Source organism: Suillus subalutaceus (genome assembly GCF_016647625.1).
Source record: "Suillus subalutaceus strain FC151 chromosome Unknown DFJ58scaffold_99, whole genome shotgun sequence".
NCBI classification, from domain to species: domain Eukaryota; kingdom Fungi; phylum Basidiomycota; class Agaricomycetes; order Boletales; family Suillaceae; genus Suillus; species Suillus subalutaceus.
Window position 1 is genome coordinate 102,181 of NW_024540348.1, and position 16,006 is coordinate 118,186.

Sequence of the window (16,006 nt, forward strand, 5' to 3'; positions counted from 1 at the left end):
GTTATTGTGTCGTTTGTCTTGGATGACCTTCTGAAGCAAGATCTGGCAGCTGAGTTTGATCTCGACGGGTCTAGTCTGCCACTGGGGTCGAATCTAGTTTGGCTACGGAAATGCGGTACCACCTTCATGAGGTCATGGCGGTGGTTCTGCAGAATACCAAGCTGTGACACATTGACCACCCGACGGTGCTAGATTGTATTCCAGAAACCCAGACCAAAAGTTATCGCCGAAGGTCACGTCCAGGATATTTTAGAATCTTTGCGGGAAAGCTCGACATCGATGGCATTCAACGGTATACGATAGCAAATCTTGCACCCTTACTCAAAGTTTACTCCTGACCTTTCCAGCAGCCTCGGCCAATTTCCGCCTCTTCGTCATCCTGCCAAGTGAATCAGTATCCTGTCCCACCACCAAAGATCACACATACCCTGAATGCTCAATCACGCTCGGCTCCATGCCGACGCCAACTTGGAAAGTACCCGTGCGCTCCTCTTGAGGCACATAGTCACGTGTGGACGAGCCAAGGTAAAGTTGTCGAGGGCGCCAGATCTTGACTCCCGATGGAGAAAGCATCATCTACATATGGGCGACATTTAGTGATTCGGTGGAATGGTAGGCGAAGGGCATACGCACCTGTCGCCAATGTGCAACCCAGCCCACGACTCTGGGCACAACGAACAGGACTGGGAAGAAGTCCATCGGAAAGCCTACCCGTTACCGTGTTACACATTTTCCATCTTCGTACAATACTGACACTTACCCATTGCACGGTAGATCAGCCCACTGATAGATGAGATCTGGTTAGTTTATATCAATGATTGGACAAAGATAAATTTTACCTCCAGAAATCAACGTTCGGAGCTAACCTCCTCGATACGAAGTAATCATCCTTCAGTGCTGCATCATGCAGAGCCATCGCGGTATCAAGCAATGGATCACGGCCAGTCCTTGACCCCAATATCAGTCCCACAATCCCGCCACAATGATAAACGCTTACACAGCAAACACCTCATCAGCCACCTTGCGAATGATGAATGACCGCGGATCAGACTGCGGATTCTCAACAATCATCAGAACAGCAAACAGTGGGAGAACGACTACGCACAGTCTTGTATACTCTGTGGCCGAATCCACTTAGCACCTTTTGGCGCTTCTTGACTGCTTCTAAAAAGGCAGGGACGTTCTTGGGACTTAATAAAGATATGAGGAGATGACAAAAATAGTTGCTATAAAAACGGACCTGCCAATGGAAATAAGCATCCGGATAACAGCTTCGTTGGCACCTCCATGGAGTGGACCGCTGAGAGAGAAGTCCGTCAGCGTCGACAAGAAGCAGATGCCCACGAATGAACAAAAAACAGCAAAACACAAGTAGAAGTGCGTTAAAGGCAACTCCATCTTACAAAACCTCGGGAGGTAGAGTCGGTAGGACGCTGAACAATACTCACTACAGTGATGCACAGCCTGCCGCAACGGCGCTGAACGGATCAGGTAACGACGACCCAGTCTGAAGCACGGTCGTCGAACTCGCGTTCATTTCGTGGTCGGCATGGAGGATAAAAAGGATGTCAAGTGCCTTTGCAAGAACAGGATGTGGCTTGTTTGAGTGAAGCTCTGATAGATGATCTGTAGGTGAGAGATGGTCGAGCTGGTAGAGGAACCTTGTGCGTGAAGAGTTTGAGATACACCGATGCAAAACTAGTAAAATTGTGACTAACGACTCTGTATAGCTCATTCCTGTTGGAGGCACGACAAAATCGCGGCCTTGGCGGATACGGTATGCCATGCTACATATATAATTATCAGTGAACGAATGAGTGGGCAACTACTAGTACGCACGCAGCTAATGTGGTAGCTTTACCGATTAGCCTGAATATTTGCCTATCCATATTCTGGAGTGCAGCAGGATCACCCTTGGCGGCTTTGGTGAACAAATCTTGCCCTATAAAAGGTCACGAAAATGAGAAAATACTCCAGGTCTACCAACTCACCCTGCAGACTCGGATTTGCCTCCCCATAGTAGCTTCCCAAGTATGCAAAGGCACTTGTGAGCATTGACATGGGATGAGCATCGTATCTAAACGCGCGAAAGAATCCTTCTGCGTCAGAATGTATTGGCCCGTGGAGGAGGACCTCGCTAGTGAAGTGGGACAATTGGGACGCGCTAGGCAACGCGCCATATATGAGGAGGTAAGAAACCTCAAGGAAGCTGGAGCGTTCGGCGAGTTGTTCAATTGGATAACCTCTACAAAAATTAATGAGTGGTATAGTGACAGGAGGAGAATGCGTAGGTACCTGTACCGCAATACCCCATTGTCACCGTCAATATATGTTATATGACTCTCGATCACGGCTGTGTTGAGAAAACCTCTATCAGCGACACGTAAACCACGTTCTGTCTCGTCTTCAGGTCTGTCATTTGGACCCGCAGCAGCACGAATGCCCTTGAAGAAGTTTGCAGGAATCGAGTTGTGTGTGATCCTGCATGATGTCAATCGGAGTCGAAATTCTAAGGAAGAGGGACGCACGGGACAGTGTACTCCTTCCCAGTGCGGTTGTCGACGATTCTGAGGGACTCGTCTCGCTTGAGCTCAGATGCAGGAAATTGTTTGCCCATGTGAAGTTGCAAGGAGGATACACCTGGAGGCTACTTAGATGGGTGACACGGAACAACTAACCGGACGCGAGCAGCCTTGTTTTATTCGCATCCCGATTTCAGTTTGGTTCCTAGTTTTACCGGACCATCGACAGAGGCAGTCAATTTCACAAGCTTGCCACTCCGAGGTCACGCCGGTCACGGGACCGGGAACATGGACGTGAGATTTCATCTCTTCTCATAACACCAACATGTGGTCTGTTACATGTTAGCAAATGCTTCTGGGAAACATATGATGTGGACAGAATCATTGGCATTTAGACTTGGCAAATGTTTCACTTGAATGTTGCAATTGCGGTGCAGTCAAAGTTCAAATGTCTTGGAGTTGCACCGCTTGCTCCAAACTTGCTCACTGCGGCTGAGCGCTAGCGCTCAAGTTTGACTCCTATCTTACCCTGTTTTGCCTTCCGTCATCATGCCACTGAGAACTTACCCCGCATTCTGCTCCCTCAACCAGCCCGAACTGGAATTGCTGTCAATGCCGGTCCAGGCGCCTGCTGATCAAGCCATAAATTTATATCCTATATTTGACGAGATAGCTTGGCACGAGAGTCTCATGGTCACACTCCAACTTTTTAAACAATTTCTTAGTGGTGCAGCGCCGCACTACAGTAACACATTATCTCCACTGGCTGGAGATCTTCCGGCCATCACTCAGCAGAACATGTCTCCTAGGGAATCATCTACTCCGATTCGCAAAGCCTTTTCTCCTGCCAGTGGGGGATCATCTACCCCTGCCTCGCGAAACCAGTTTCTCCTGAGGGATCATATGCTCCAACTCATGAGCTGACTGGGCCAGTGCGATCGAAACGTGCTCAACCTCGCGTTGTTCATGCCTGTGATGAATGCCGCAATAAGAAAAAGAAAGTGAGGAGCAGCCATCACCCTCATTTTCGTACCTCTGACGACAAAGCACAGTGTTCCGGGGAGCAGCCACTGTGTCTGAGTTGCCAAAAGGCGGGAAGGGTATGCACCTGGACACCCATAAAAACATTGAAAACCCGCCCTTGTCTCAATTATGGTGTAGCCAAGTTGTGTCGACCACGATCTTATACAAGCGAGCGGGACTCCATGACTAGGCAGCTACACATCGCGGCCCCCAAACCAACGTATCCAATCAAGCTTAAGGATATGCAGGGCGCAGCTATTCTGGCGGCTGGCGTGCGGAATCCTCAAGCAGCGAGCTCACCTTTGGGGGTTGGGTTTCCTGCGCAGATAGTCACCCGTCGGACGCAGCGGGCTGTTGACTTCAACTGGAGTGACTTGGGTTCGTCCGACTTCAGTCAGGAGTGTATTCTGCTGCCTCCCTCCCATCCTCCATATTTTGGCAACGTCTTGTCTCCCGTCCATTCTCTCCACATGCACCAACGACTGCACAATGAAGATATCTACCGCCAGGCCCTTGCCGGACAGTGACACCTTGCAAGAGGACACATTCCTGTCAGACACGTACATCCTGTCCCTGCGTTTCATTTTAACCATCCTTGGGTGTTGACATGACATTGTTCATTTGCATGACTTTGGACTGCGGTATGGAGTCTGGACGCTATCGCTATTACTTACACGGACACTTCAGAGATGGATGCTACTAACTACACGGACGCTTTAGTGGTCTACGTTATAGATATCGATATTGGTACTTATTACACACACGCTTCTGCGATGGACTACGATATGATCATTCTTTCAGCTGTAGACTACATGCGCATGGACAGTGCAGCCATGGACACTTTGCTCGTGTATATGAAAGAATCCCAGAAATCGACCGATCTCACATTCTAAGTATGTTGTGTAGCTCACCTGAAGAAGCGGCAACAGGCGCACCGTTTGTTCATCCACTGGTTTGAGGGAATGGGTGCAGCATACGAACTGAGCCCGATCGAACCTACAGTTTGGCCATGCATGAATGATCGTGGTGTATTCGATTCGCAACTAAGAGTGCATGCCAAGGTAATCATTCGCGCAATTCTTCCGAAATGACAATGTCAGTTTGTCCTTGGGGGGCCATGAAACATTTGTACTGTACTACAACAACTTTTCTCTGTGTCTTTCAGATTTCAAGTCAACCTCCATCAGTACGGGTGAAACAACCTGAATATTAACGAAGCCAGCAGGTGACTATGATTTTGCCATGTTAAACCATCGCTATATCTCGAATCATAAAAAAACACCTACCCTTGTTAAAGTAAATCGATCTTGTTCCAAGAAAATCCTGTCAAAGTGATGCATCGAAAAAGCCTCGGCGCAGACAGAGGCAATGTAAGGACGGTTCGAGGTCAAATCTTCATCAAAGCACGACTGAGCAAGCCGACCAGGCTTGCAAATCACAACTTCTGGTGAATCTGGGCCGTGTATATTTTCTGAGCGAGCAATGAAACGCTTGTTGAAGTCCCAGATGTGTACGTAGAAGTGATCCTCGGAGGAGACTGCTTCCACCCTTTGACCAGGTTTGGGAGTACGATCTCAAGGAAGAGCATACGCCATTTTGCTACCGAACACGCTGATTTGGTGGCTCGGATGATGCGGAAAGCACCATGTATACTTGGATCCCCAGTCTGACCATGGAATTTCAACAGGAGTCTCTGATTGTATGGCTTTTTCTGAAAACATGGCCATATCAATGACCATTATTATGGGCCATGAGATAGGGAGAATTTCTAAAATCATGATTTGTGACTCTGGAGAGGGTACGTAGCTGGGCATCAGGTCCGGGTGAGCTACTGCACCGTGGAACGACGGGGAGGCATAAACAACATAGTATGGCAAGGTAGATGCTGATTCTGGAGATGAATCGAGGCTGGGTTTCAGAATCGGAAGGAGATACGTGATTCGACGCCTGAGGTGATCCATCAAGTCCTTGTAAGGTGTACAAGACTATATGACCTTTTGAGTTGATGATAACAATTGTGTGTTTGTCGATTAGATGTAAATTTGTATGCAATTGATCTCCTGGTTCACATAAAGCATGCTGCTTATGCTAAATGACAGAGTTTTCAAGAGTAGAGTAGACTTACTCTTTTAACATGTCCATTCCTCCAATCTATAACTTGTATGAACATATTGGACAGCCAGTGTTCCGTAAAGTGCGATGGTTCGTGCAATAGAGCACAATTATACGATCCCCACAGATTGCGGGCCTACCCACAATACGAACAAGATAGGTATTAAGTGCAGGAAATTCACAAGGATGTCTGCACTCCAACGAAGTGCACGCAGAGTCCGGATGTGGAAGCTGGGATGAAGCCAGCCAAAAGTCGACCCAAAAGACGAGGTGATCTTGCTGAGCATCGTCCAAACTAAACACAGGAGGCGATGAGACTGCGACTACAAGATCCTGCAGTGGGTCGAAGACGACTGAATGCATAACCAAGCCGTGTGGGTGTCTGGGTTGTTTGAACAAGTCATGTTCGGGCCACACGTGAGGGAGTTTGGTCTTTTCCTTGCAGTCTCGAATCAAAAGACTGTTCATTCTCCATACCCACAAAGTCCCCTGAAGTAACCACATCTTGGAAAACTGGTATTGACATGGAAACCGGACCGCCACAAGGATGCTAAGTTCTTGAGTGAACACATCTTTCTGGCAATGCTGATAGAGTCTGCACCCATGGAATCGGTCTCATGGAGGCCTTGGACATAAAGCTCAAGCTTGTATTGGATGTGGACCGAATTTTGAGCTGCACCCCTGGACAGTTTTGCAGGTCTAACATGATTCAGAAGTTAGCCCTCGCAAAAATACAGAACACAGGGGAAGAGCAGACAATTGCACAACGACAAAGGTCCTTGGGGGTAAGGAAGAGTAAGATGTGACATATCAGCTCTGTAGGAAGCGACGATAATCCAACCGCCATGGTGATGATTTTGAAGTAAGAAAAGGTCCTCAGCGAGTTAAAGCTGGCAAGTACTATCGATCACTGCGCCCAGTGAGGTTTTGAGCAGAGTTTAGTGTGACAGAGATTCGACTGACGTTTCAATGCCATCCATGCATAATTGCATATGGGTACTTACCAATCAAGCCTGGTACCCATTCTGAATATTAATTCCGGTCTCAAAGGTGGCTGTGCAATCAATGCTCGCGCAAGTTCTCTCGTTTCTCTCATCGTACATAATTGACCTCAATGGTCGGTATACTTTGAGCTGAATTAAGCTGTAAAAAACCATGATTGCTTCAAAAAATTACAATATACACGTGGTATCGTCAGCTTTCGCTGTACATGTCCTCGCTCCCGACCATTTACTCGTTCGCAGCCTGCTTCTTCTCTCGTGAAAGCCAGCCTATCGTCGTGACCAATCTCAGCAGGGACAAAGAGGAACCTAGAAAAACATCTTACCTCTCATTTTCTGATCATGAACCTTTTGCCGTTCACGATCCATCATTTTCTGACGCGCAAGCTCTGCGTCAGCCATGGATGCCTCTGGAAAGTAGTACATATTCGTTGGTCAACAAGATATCCCGAAAGAGAATTCGAAACACGACGCACCGTTGGGAGCGACCTTCTTGATCTCGTTGAGAGCCATCTCTGCTTTCTCAAAAAATCCAAGCTCTCCAAGAGCTTTTGCTTTTCGGAAAAGTGCTTTAGAATTAGCAGCGTTTTTGCTGAGAGCCTACAAAACTAAGCGAGTGAGATTTGTGTCGGAGAGCGACAAACCTTGTCAGCGGTGTCCACCGCCCGCTTCCAGTTCTGTTGTTTGATATGACAGGCGGACATATTTGCGTATACTTTCTCCAGAATCACATCTGCCTGTCGAGCAAAGATATCCTGTTACCTTCTATTGATCGACGGACCTCGGGATCGTACCTCAGTCGTTACGTCTTTTGCACCAGCAGCTTGATCTACTGCTGATATCGACGACGGAGATGATGGACTACCTATTCCAAGTGATTTAAGGGCGTTTCTGTAGGATTAAGGGCTCGTAAAGCATGGACATGAGCTATAGTGCAACCGTACTTATCGATGCCGTGAAGATACAGAAGCGTCTTCACGCAGTAGCTATGTCAGAGGTCGTCTGTACACCATACAAGTCCTTGGTCATATCCTCACCTCATGGTACGATCGCAATGCTGCACACGATATAAGGATCACTCAATTAACAACGCAAAGGATGCGCCACTCACCACTCTTGACATCTCCTACTTTGAACGCAGCATCACCAGTGTCTTTCTTCGAGCGTGCGGTGGCTAACTTTGACTCTACGGTGGACAATTCCGCTTGCGTAGGTACTTTGACGTTTGCATCGCGCAGGCTATCCTGTACGACACCAGGTGATGATACCGACTCGATGATCTCCGAGGCCTGGGCAGTTGAGCTAGAGGTGTCTGGATGTGACATCGTTGGGCAAATTAATGGTAGAATAGAGAAATTTAGGAGTAGTGATAGAAAGACTTAGGAATTTGGGAAATCAATGGGCAGTAGTACTGACTTTTGAGTCCCTATTAGCTCGGGTTCTGCCGAGTCCCGACAAGGTCAGACGTAAGTCACTCTCATGTAACTGACTCCCTCTTCACTCATGTAGTAACGGCGCCAGCGCCAGTCTTCGACTAGGGTGATCTTGTGTCCCTCGAATCGCAAACTTGTCTCTGTTCAGCTCAGTGGTTTCCTCCTGTGTGTCTTATACTAGCTCTTCACGGAAGCTAGTTCGCGCTTGATTTTGTTCTCACTATATGACCAGACTGTGTCACGTCCGGAATCGCATATCGTCTTTGGCGCGCGGACCGAGATGCAGCTATTACGACTGACCACCATGCCTACAAGGACTCTATGTTTACTTTCATCGAGTGCGGTGTGATATATACCAGAAGTATTTTGGTAATCTTGCACTAAATTCAACATGTTTCGTACTCACATGTGAGTAATCTAATAGGCTTCTAAGATTATGACTCGTAGACGACTTCTTTTTTTCTGTTCCAGTTTCTGTCCATTGGAGTGATGTACCATATGTTAAACAGTACTTTCTAGTCTAAAGGACCCCTACCTTTCCCATATCTTTGGACGTGCGAATGCCCCAGCGTGAGGGCGACTCCGCTTGTCTGCCGTTCCTGCTGGCCGTTCTAGACGTGCAGTCCATCGAAGATGTGACGGTTCTCTTAGTAACGTGATGTGCAAGTATTTGAATCGTGTTAAAACTGAAGCTCGTACTCGACCGCGTATGGTGCGCACATCAGGCTTGTCGCAAAGCACCCAGGTAGACTGAAAGCAACATGTACTTGAATATATTCGATTTGAATTCTACTCCTTCCGCTATTCAGTTCGAGCACTGAGGGACGCGAGACCTTCGAATCTAAGCTCATGGTTTCTGCTTGCCACACAGTATAAGTGCAGGCGGGCAACGAGTGATACAACAAGTCAATAATGATTGGTTTGCCCAGACCTATGTTTCCCTCGCATCTTCGGGTCACGAAATAAATTATTTAACAAATACGATGAAATTTGGAACGACAAACAAGTCCCTCAATCCCCCATCCCTACGGAGTACCTAACGAAGGTCAATCACATAGAGCATCTTCCTTGCTACATACTGCTGCTAGTTGACACACGCATGCGCTCCTGGAAAGTGAACGAAGTCATAGTGGTTCCTACATCGTCATTGGCGACAAGCTTAGCGTTATGTTTTCGAACGCCAAGGATAAGACAGTGGTCCCAGTAAAAACAATTGCGCGAGCAAGAAAAACCAAGATAAATCCGAGTTTTTAAGGAATATAGATTCCATAGACATAATGAACCATATTCACATGCAGAGGTCAGTGATAGATCGGCGTACCGCTGAGAGCGTTGGTGACAAATAACTGGTCTCGAAGTAAGAAACAGCCAAAACGCCAGCACGTGCAGGAAAAAGAGAACCATACTCACGTTATGGACAGACCCCGCAAAGTAACCTATATGACTTTTGATCAACACCGTGAAACAATCCCTGATAATCCCTCCTGCCGATAATCGTCGCAGGTCATGGGAATTCTTCACAACAATCCAAACTGCGAGACAAAGCGCAAGCATACCATCCTTAGATTAGAACGGAATTCAGAGTGAACACGGAGGATAGGATGGCTCGGATCATTGCGCCTGGCCGAGCAGTAGACTGTTTGTTCTTCGAATAGGTACTAGAGATTTGCCTTGAAGACACCAAGGCAAATCTCATCACAAGGTCAGCGAGGAGCTCTTCCGGGCACTGGTGGACGATCCGTACACAAGTTTAGAAGTTTCTAAGAAGTTGGTGGACACTAGAATCAGAGACTGGATATCAAACTTGCAAGGCCTAGCTACACCACGATTCACGAGAAATTCTACAAACGAGGGGCTTATTTGTCGGTATTTGGCTTGGTTAACAAACGTTTCAAGCTCGACGTTCACGACATCCCCCGCACAGTTCACCTTGTACCCGTCCAGTGGAAATTACACCAAAACAAACAGAAACGCGATGGCACTCCTCAGCACGATCGCTGGGTTCTCATTATTCGGTCTTGCAGCGCGTTTTGGGCAGCTCGCAATAAAGAAGAGAAATCTCATGGAGAGTGCGTACCCTCATTAACGTTCATTGTACCGTAGGTATAATATTGACATTGATGTTGTGAACAGACCTCGGCGGACACGCATTGTCAATGGGCGTTTTTGGTTATGCTGGTTATTGGGCATACCAGTGGGACGAACGTGCGGCGGTTATGCTTGCGCAGAAGCGTGCGGAGATTACTGAACGAAGAGAACGGAAGTTGGCGCAAGCTGCGTGATTTATCTAGATTTTGCGATGCGGAGGTGAGTTCGTTATTCGGGGTTCTTTTTTTGTTGTGATGGTGGGCTGAAATATGGCTTGAAGGTCATGCATAGCGTACGCGGGGATACCAGCCTCGTTAACGGAGTGTACTGTGTATATCAGGTATAAATTTCGACGCTACGCTGAACGTTGAACCTTCTGGTTATTGAGCAATATCATCCTCCACACCGGAATGACATTACGGAGCCTCATGTTCATCACACGCCAACTTTACGCCACGAAATACTTCCTTTTGGTGCCAATGCTTTGAAGATTTGGTGATGAATATCTCCCTTCTCGATGTTTTCCACAGTCTGTAGTAGGGACTAGTGGAGTAACTGTATGTGTTCACACTGTCCCTCCTTTGGCCCCTACTACTATATGCTCGGTTGTGCATATGTTTCCACTGCCTCTATCTGACTCGAGCAGTGAGTTTTCTATGGTGCCGAGGGATTGGATCCCAGAGTCGTCCAAAACCCGATCTAGATGTTGTCGTAGCCCACGAGGAACACGTGTTGGAGCACGCTCATGTCGGCTCACCACGAATTTGTGTTCTTGATGCTTCCATTGGACTTGAGATGTGATTTTTCTCGTGGCGCCAAGGCATAGAATCCCAGAGTCATACGTACCCCAGTCACTTGCCACACCCCATGAAGAACACGTGTGTACTAAACGCTGGGGTCGGCTCTTAATGAGTTTATTCTCCGCTGCTTCTAACGATTCTTACCCCAATCTATGGTGCTCTAGGCCTTGTCTGTAAGATGGACTGTATTCTTCAACCGCTTCGAGCCTTCTCATTTGGGGATGCTCACCCACTATGACTCATGATGGTGTGGGGTACAAGACGTCAAAGTGACTGCACAAAAATGTCAAATGCCGGTATATGCCTTCAATCGCCTGTGCGAAGCGCCCATGATGGCTCTCACTGTATAGATAGAAGGGCGGTGGTGAAGCTAAGCTTGTGAAGTGCCGCCGGATTGAAAAATCAGTAAATATTGTACGTATGAGAAGTCTTCTTGATTTCATGCATAGACTGTGCCACGACGTCTGCTTCGGTCGGAGTTGTCGGACCTAGCAGTAATAAGTGTGATTAGGTAATTTTGTGCCTCATGGTCATTGTTTTCTCCCCCGGACGACGACGACGACGAGGACATTCAAGATTGTCGGTGCCATTCGACTCGTTCCCTAATAAATCCGATGCCAGTCGCTCATTTGATGTCTGCTCAAGTTTCCCCGCTCGCTCTCATCATCCCCCGTCCACATGTTCCTTCAGTTATCAGACCGCGTCTTTCAACAAGTTCTTTCGTTTCTTCTGCTCCACGGACTCCTTCTCGTAGCCCAGTCGCGTCACATATCTTCATTTCGCCCCCAGCTCCAAATAGGAACAGTTGCGATTCATGGAATAGCTCAAACTATGATTTTGACGACCCAAGCGTAGACTGGAAGGAGGATGAGGTTAGATTACTTGGCAGGGTACGTTGAATTTCGGTTTTCATTAAATAATTATCCTAAAGTTCATCCCAGACCTTGGATGCGCTACCTTCTCATCTTATTACGCCTTTCAACGGCTCAATTCCGCCCCCTAACCTTCTTGACAAGATTGCACGCGGTATCACTGCTGCTAAAGGCCCAAATGACTGGCCTCATTCCGTCACCGCGACGCGTGCTAAATTGCTCGACCTGGCCCGCGCAAGAGCAATGGAGGAGCGGAGGAAGTCTATTATTGACGAGGACGTTATCTTTCTCAGCGGCAATGTACATCATCCGGCAGATTTGAGCAAATGTGCTGAGCGCAACGATGCTTCACCAGATGTACTTCAACCTACCACAAACACTCCTAAGCGGCACCCACTATACAGGCAGTCCAGCATGGATTTCATGACCGACGCGAAGGCTGACCATAAGGAGAGCATTGCTCGGTACGTCCCCCCCTCCGTTCTATCCCCTTATCTCATTATACACAGCCTTTCGCACCGTCTACAACGACACGAGCACACTTTCCACCACCCGTACCTGCGTCCTGCTCATTTGCGTCGTCCAACAGAACATTCCATTGCTCCCTCGACACCCAGCTCATCAACGCTCAATGCCTCTCAGAGCAATATACGAAAGTCGACTGCGTCTTCGAATTCGAACTCCACCTTTGGCACTCCCGTTTCTGCGTCGGCGCCTCTCCTGTCCGTCCTCCCTGCGTAGATCGTCCACGTTAACCCTCGCAAGCTCCTGCGACATGCGCGTGGACCCGGAAGGTGACGGCGAGAATCTGTTCAAGACTGCCGAATTTCGCCGTAGCGGAGGATATCCTGACGCAGCTATCGTTGGTGTCAAGGTCAAGAAAGTCCCTATGCAGCCTGCTACTCCAAGGACACCGTCAACGAAGAACGTCAAAACGCCCTATTCAAAAACAAAACCTAAAGTCCCTGCTCTCTCCGTAATTTCTTCGCCAAAGACACCTTCATCCAAACCTCGAGTGCTACCCACCACCGCAATCAAAGCAGCCACACCTATCAAACAGCCTAAATTTCGCAAGGGACACATGCCTTCCTTATCCGTCTCCTCTGACGAAGAGGAGAAAGCACGTTCTCAACGTGCGAAGAAGCCCCGTACGAAGGAACCTTCTTGGTCGTTAATCGCATCCTCAGATGCACATACACAACAGACCCTGCCAGTTTTGGCATCAACGCAAATTACTACTACATCGTCTGTGCACAAGGATCTGACTAGGAAACGCGAGTCAGGGCGGAGCGCTTTTTCACTGTCCAAGGCTTCCTCTAGCTCGTCGGATAATGACAATGAATTTTCGACGGGGAGCGTAGAGACTGCTGCAACAACCGTCTCGCTCTCTACACCTGCCTCGCCCGTGTCTATGCCAAAGGCGAAACCCAAGGCAAAAGAGAAAGAGGAGCCGAAGACGACGAAGCCAAAGCCTATCCGCCGCAACCTCATGCGAAACCCTTCGATGTTTGGTCCTGAACTCCCGTGTCCACAGGCGACTCCATCGCCCCCGTCACGTATCCCGCTGTCGTCTCCCATCGGATCACCTGTTGCGGTATCCCTCGCATCTCCTGTGACTGCATCCCCGAGTACGCCTTCTATGTCCCCGGGTATGCCTGCTACGCCTTTGCTTGCTACCCAGACGCGTCCACGCACGCTTCGCCGTGCCGCACGTAGAATCTCGTTTGGGAGTTTGAGGGCTGCGAGTCCTGTCTTATCTGGCGAGAGTGGGATGGTTGCGCTTGGGAGTGCGTTTCAGCTTGCTTGATTTCACTTTCGATGGTCTGGTGTGAGCAGTGCTCGCAGACATCTATCTTTCCCATCTTCGATGCTTCATTTTTGATTTCTTCGTTCCCCTCTGGCTTTATCTTGGATTTCGATGTACTTTTATGTCTTTTACGATCACTCTATCTGTTTCATTTGACGAGTTCTTTTGATGTCTTTTCTGTTTGGCGTCTTTCTTTCTTTGCATCTTTTTTGTTTGCCGTTCGCAGGTTGCTTCTTACTTATGGTTGCTTATTTTTCTCAATCTTCTCTTGCTGTCGCCCTTTTGAAAACTGATCTGGTTTCGATCCTTTGTTTGCAAGTTTTTATCTGTTCGTCCTGTTTGCCTCCCCCACACTTTGACCTCCCTTCTATATCTCGTCCCCACCCATGCCTTCGCTTCTGACCAGTCTTTTTCGCTTTGCAATCGTCAAGGGTATGTCTCGCATGTCCCTCACTTTGCCTATACTGACAATCCGTATTTCATTCTGTATTTCCTAGGACGGCCCACACTCGCTCGTTCGTTCGCCATTATGCGTGATAATGCACGCTTACACACTCCTTCGTTCTCCTTTTTAAGCGGCCACTGTCGCTCTCATTCGTGCCATTAAACGCGCAGTTCACACTCCCTATGTTTCAGTTTCTTTATCTCATCAATATCGGTCTCTGCGTCTCCTTGGGACAGGTTTTTTTTACGGATGGGGGAAATTCTCCTGTCAACGAACGGCAGATGTCTCTCCCTCTCCCAACCAGCTATTTGCTTCTCAAGCTCGTCGACGACCTTGATTTATCTATTCATCAGTGCATCAATCCCATCCCATCATTACTTATCAGCCACCAAAGTGGAGTCATCACACATTCATTAACTTTGCATTCAAAGCGTGTACCACCACCGCCCCTTCGTCATCGCTTTCATTCCTACTACCTCCGCTCCTGTCCACATAATTTGATCGTTCTTTCTTTGTACAACAATTCCCTCCTTTTTTGTACTATCGCCCCTCTCTCCCCTCTTTGTACAGCCTCATAGTTTCTTTGTACGACTGCCCTCGTCGCTATACACGTCGATCGTGTTTTATGACAGGGAATTGGATACGATGCATGTATGTACTTTTGGTCGCATTTGTACTAATCAGCGTGTACATGAATCAGAAGGAAGGTCGCGGATTTTGCTCGTGTCGTAATTGGCAATGTCTGCCACGATGTCGACTTGGGCTGTGTTGGATCCATGATCTAAATGCTGTCATTGATGGGCCAAGGCTGAACCTCTCACTCGACTGTAGCAAGAATACCAAAAGAGTACTTCGAAAATCGCACTGGCAGGTAGCCGAAGTCACAAACAGTTCTCCGATCGTTTGCGACATTCAAATATTCCGCACGAGTCACTGCCTTGCGATCTCACCAACAACTTTTACCTTGATCTCATCATCCCTCGAATGTCATTTTGGCGATGTAAGCACTCGATCGTGGTATATCAAGCGCGAATGCGATCGTTACACATCCACCAAGTTCCCCTGCTTACTGACTCCCATCCTCTAATACTATGACTCTAGTCTCGAATGACCCAAGTTGGTGGCCAATCATCAATGCGAATCTCATTTCCAGCTATTTTTTTTGTTCGTTCAGAGCCAGCTGCATGATGACAATGATGATTTAATTCGCCTTGATTCCGATTTCGCAGTTGCCGCCTTTGCTGGGGTAATGTACGATTGGGGTGAGCAAGACTAAGTGTAAAAAACCACTGATATCCTTATGGTATTCCCAGCGCTTACGTGCGGACAAGAGGTACGTCGATCCGTTACTGGGGCAGTCAACTCGCTTAGAATTGTGTTGCAGGTCGAACTGATCTGGGTGAGCGGACTCCCACATGAAAAGAACGGCTTGAACATATAACTTGTTGACGGCAGAAACAACGCTGGTCCTTGATGACCTTTCTCTACCTCAGTGTATGTACCTTGTGTTTTATTATTTACGCTTAGCAAGTCCAAATTTTGCTGACTTCAAAATATCCTAGGTGCGCTATGCTGGAATAGGATTTGTTGTGTACGTTTGGATATTTAAGCCATTGATGTTGCGCTCATTACCCATCTCTCAAAATCAGGGTCAACATGTTGCGTATGTATCCTCGCATAGACTCTATTTCTTTCTTGTGACGGGCGGCATACATAGACTGTTCCAACAGTTTCGATGACAGACGCAGTGAGTATTCCACATCGATGCCTTTCATTCCCGTCTAAACACTGAACTACCATGCAGGGGTGAGTGAGATTCTCTAACAACTCGTTGATTCCACTTAACGACTCCCACAGTTGTGAGTATGTTTCGAGCCTGTGGTCCTCCGAAGCTAATAACTAA

At 47.8% G+C, this 16,006-nt stretch overlaps 5 protein-coding genes across 5 annotated transcripts; 3 read left to right on the forward strand and 2 right to left on the reverse strand.

Annotated features, from left to right (window-relative positions):
* Nucleotides 1-159: 159 nt before the first annotated feature.
* Nucleotides 160-2,749, reverse strand: DFJ58DRAFT_801989 (citrate synthase-like protein). Its single transcript, XM_041390910.1, has 14 exons — nt 2,529-2,749; nt 2,296-2,481; nt 1,992-2,245; nt 1,840-1,942; nt 1,719-1,787; nt 1,449-1,661; nt 1,241-1,300; nt 1,106-1,190; nt 998-1,050; nt 840-947; nt 761-783; nt 634-707; nt 428-576; nt 160-379 (listed from the first exon to the last, which is right to left on the reverse strand). The coding sequence occupies exons 1-14, from the start codon at nt 2,615-2,617 to the stop codon at nt 322-324; spliced, it is 1,524 nt and encodes a 507-aa protein (XP_041240863.1). The 5' UTR covers nt 2,618-2,749; the 3' UTR covers nt 160-321.
* A 4,046-nt stretch (nt 2,750-6,795) lies between these two features.
* Nucleotides 6,796-8,123, reverse strand: DFJ58DRAFT_801998 (uncharacterized protein). The gene is made up of 8 exons (XM_041390911.1): nt 7,770-8,123; nt 7,696-7,715; nt 7,603-7,631; nt 7,453-7,549; nt 7,303-7,395; nt 7,135-7,258; nt 6,985-7,068; nt 6,796-6,928 (listed from the first exon to the last, which is right to left on the reverse strand). Exons 1-8 carry the CDS (start codon nt 7,981-7,983, stop codon nt 6,888-6,890), a joined length of 702 nt encoding a protein of 233 aa, XP_041240864.1. The 5' UTR covers nt 7,984-8,123; the 3' UTR covers nt 6,796-6,887.
* A 1,831-nt stretch (nt 8,124-9,954) lies between these two features.
* DFJ58DRAFT_802002 (uncharacterized protein) lies at nt 9,955-10,480 on the forward strand. The gene is made up of 2 exons (XM_041390912.1): nt 9,955-10,160; nt 10,225-10,480. Exons 1-2 carry the CDS (start codon nt 10,067-10,069, stop codon nt 10,371-10,373), a joined length of 243 nt encoding a protein of 80 aa, XP_041240865.1. The 5' UTR covers nt 9,955-10,066; the 3' UTR covers nt 10,374-10,480.
* A 733-nt stretch (nt 10,481-11,213) lies between these two features.
* DFJ58DRAFT_717588 (uncharacterized protein) lies at nt 11,214-13,658 on the forward strand (the record flags this gene model as incomplete). Its single annotated transcript, XM_041384373.1, is given in 6 exon segments — nt 11,214-11,248; nt 11,677-11,869; nt 11,921-12,315; nt 12,361-12,573; nt 12,593-13,018; nt 13,121-13,658. The coding sequence occupies 6 exon segments, from the start codon at nt 11,214-11,216 to the stop codon at nt 13,656-13,658; spliced, it is 1,800 nt and encodes a 599-aa protein (XP_041240866.1).
* A 386-nt stretch (nt 13,659-14,044) lies between these two features.
* Nucleotides 14,045-14,440, forward strand: DFJ58DRAFT_731103 (uncharacterized protein; the record flags this gene model as incomplete). The annotated part of the gene is made up of 3 exons (XM_041385989.1): nt 14,045-14,090; nt 14,156-14,173; nt 14,235-14,440. The coding sequence occupies 3 exons, from the start codon at nt 14,045-14,047 to the stop codon at nt 14,438-14,440; spliced, it is 270 nt and encodes an 89-aa protein (XP_041240867.1).
* Between the last annotated feature and the right edge of the window lie 1,566 nt (nt 14,441-16,006).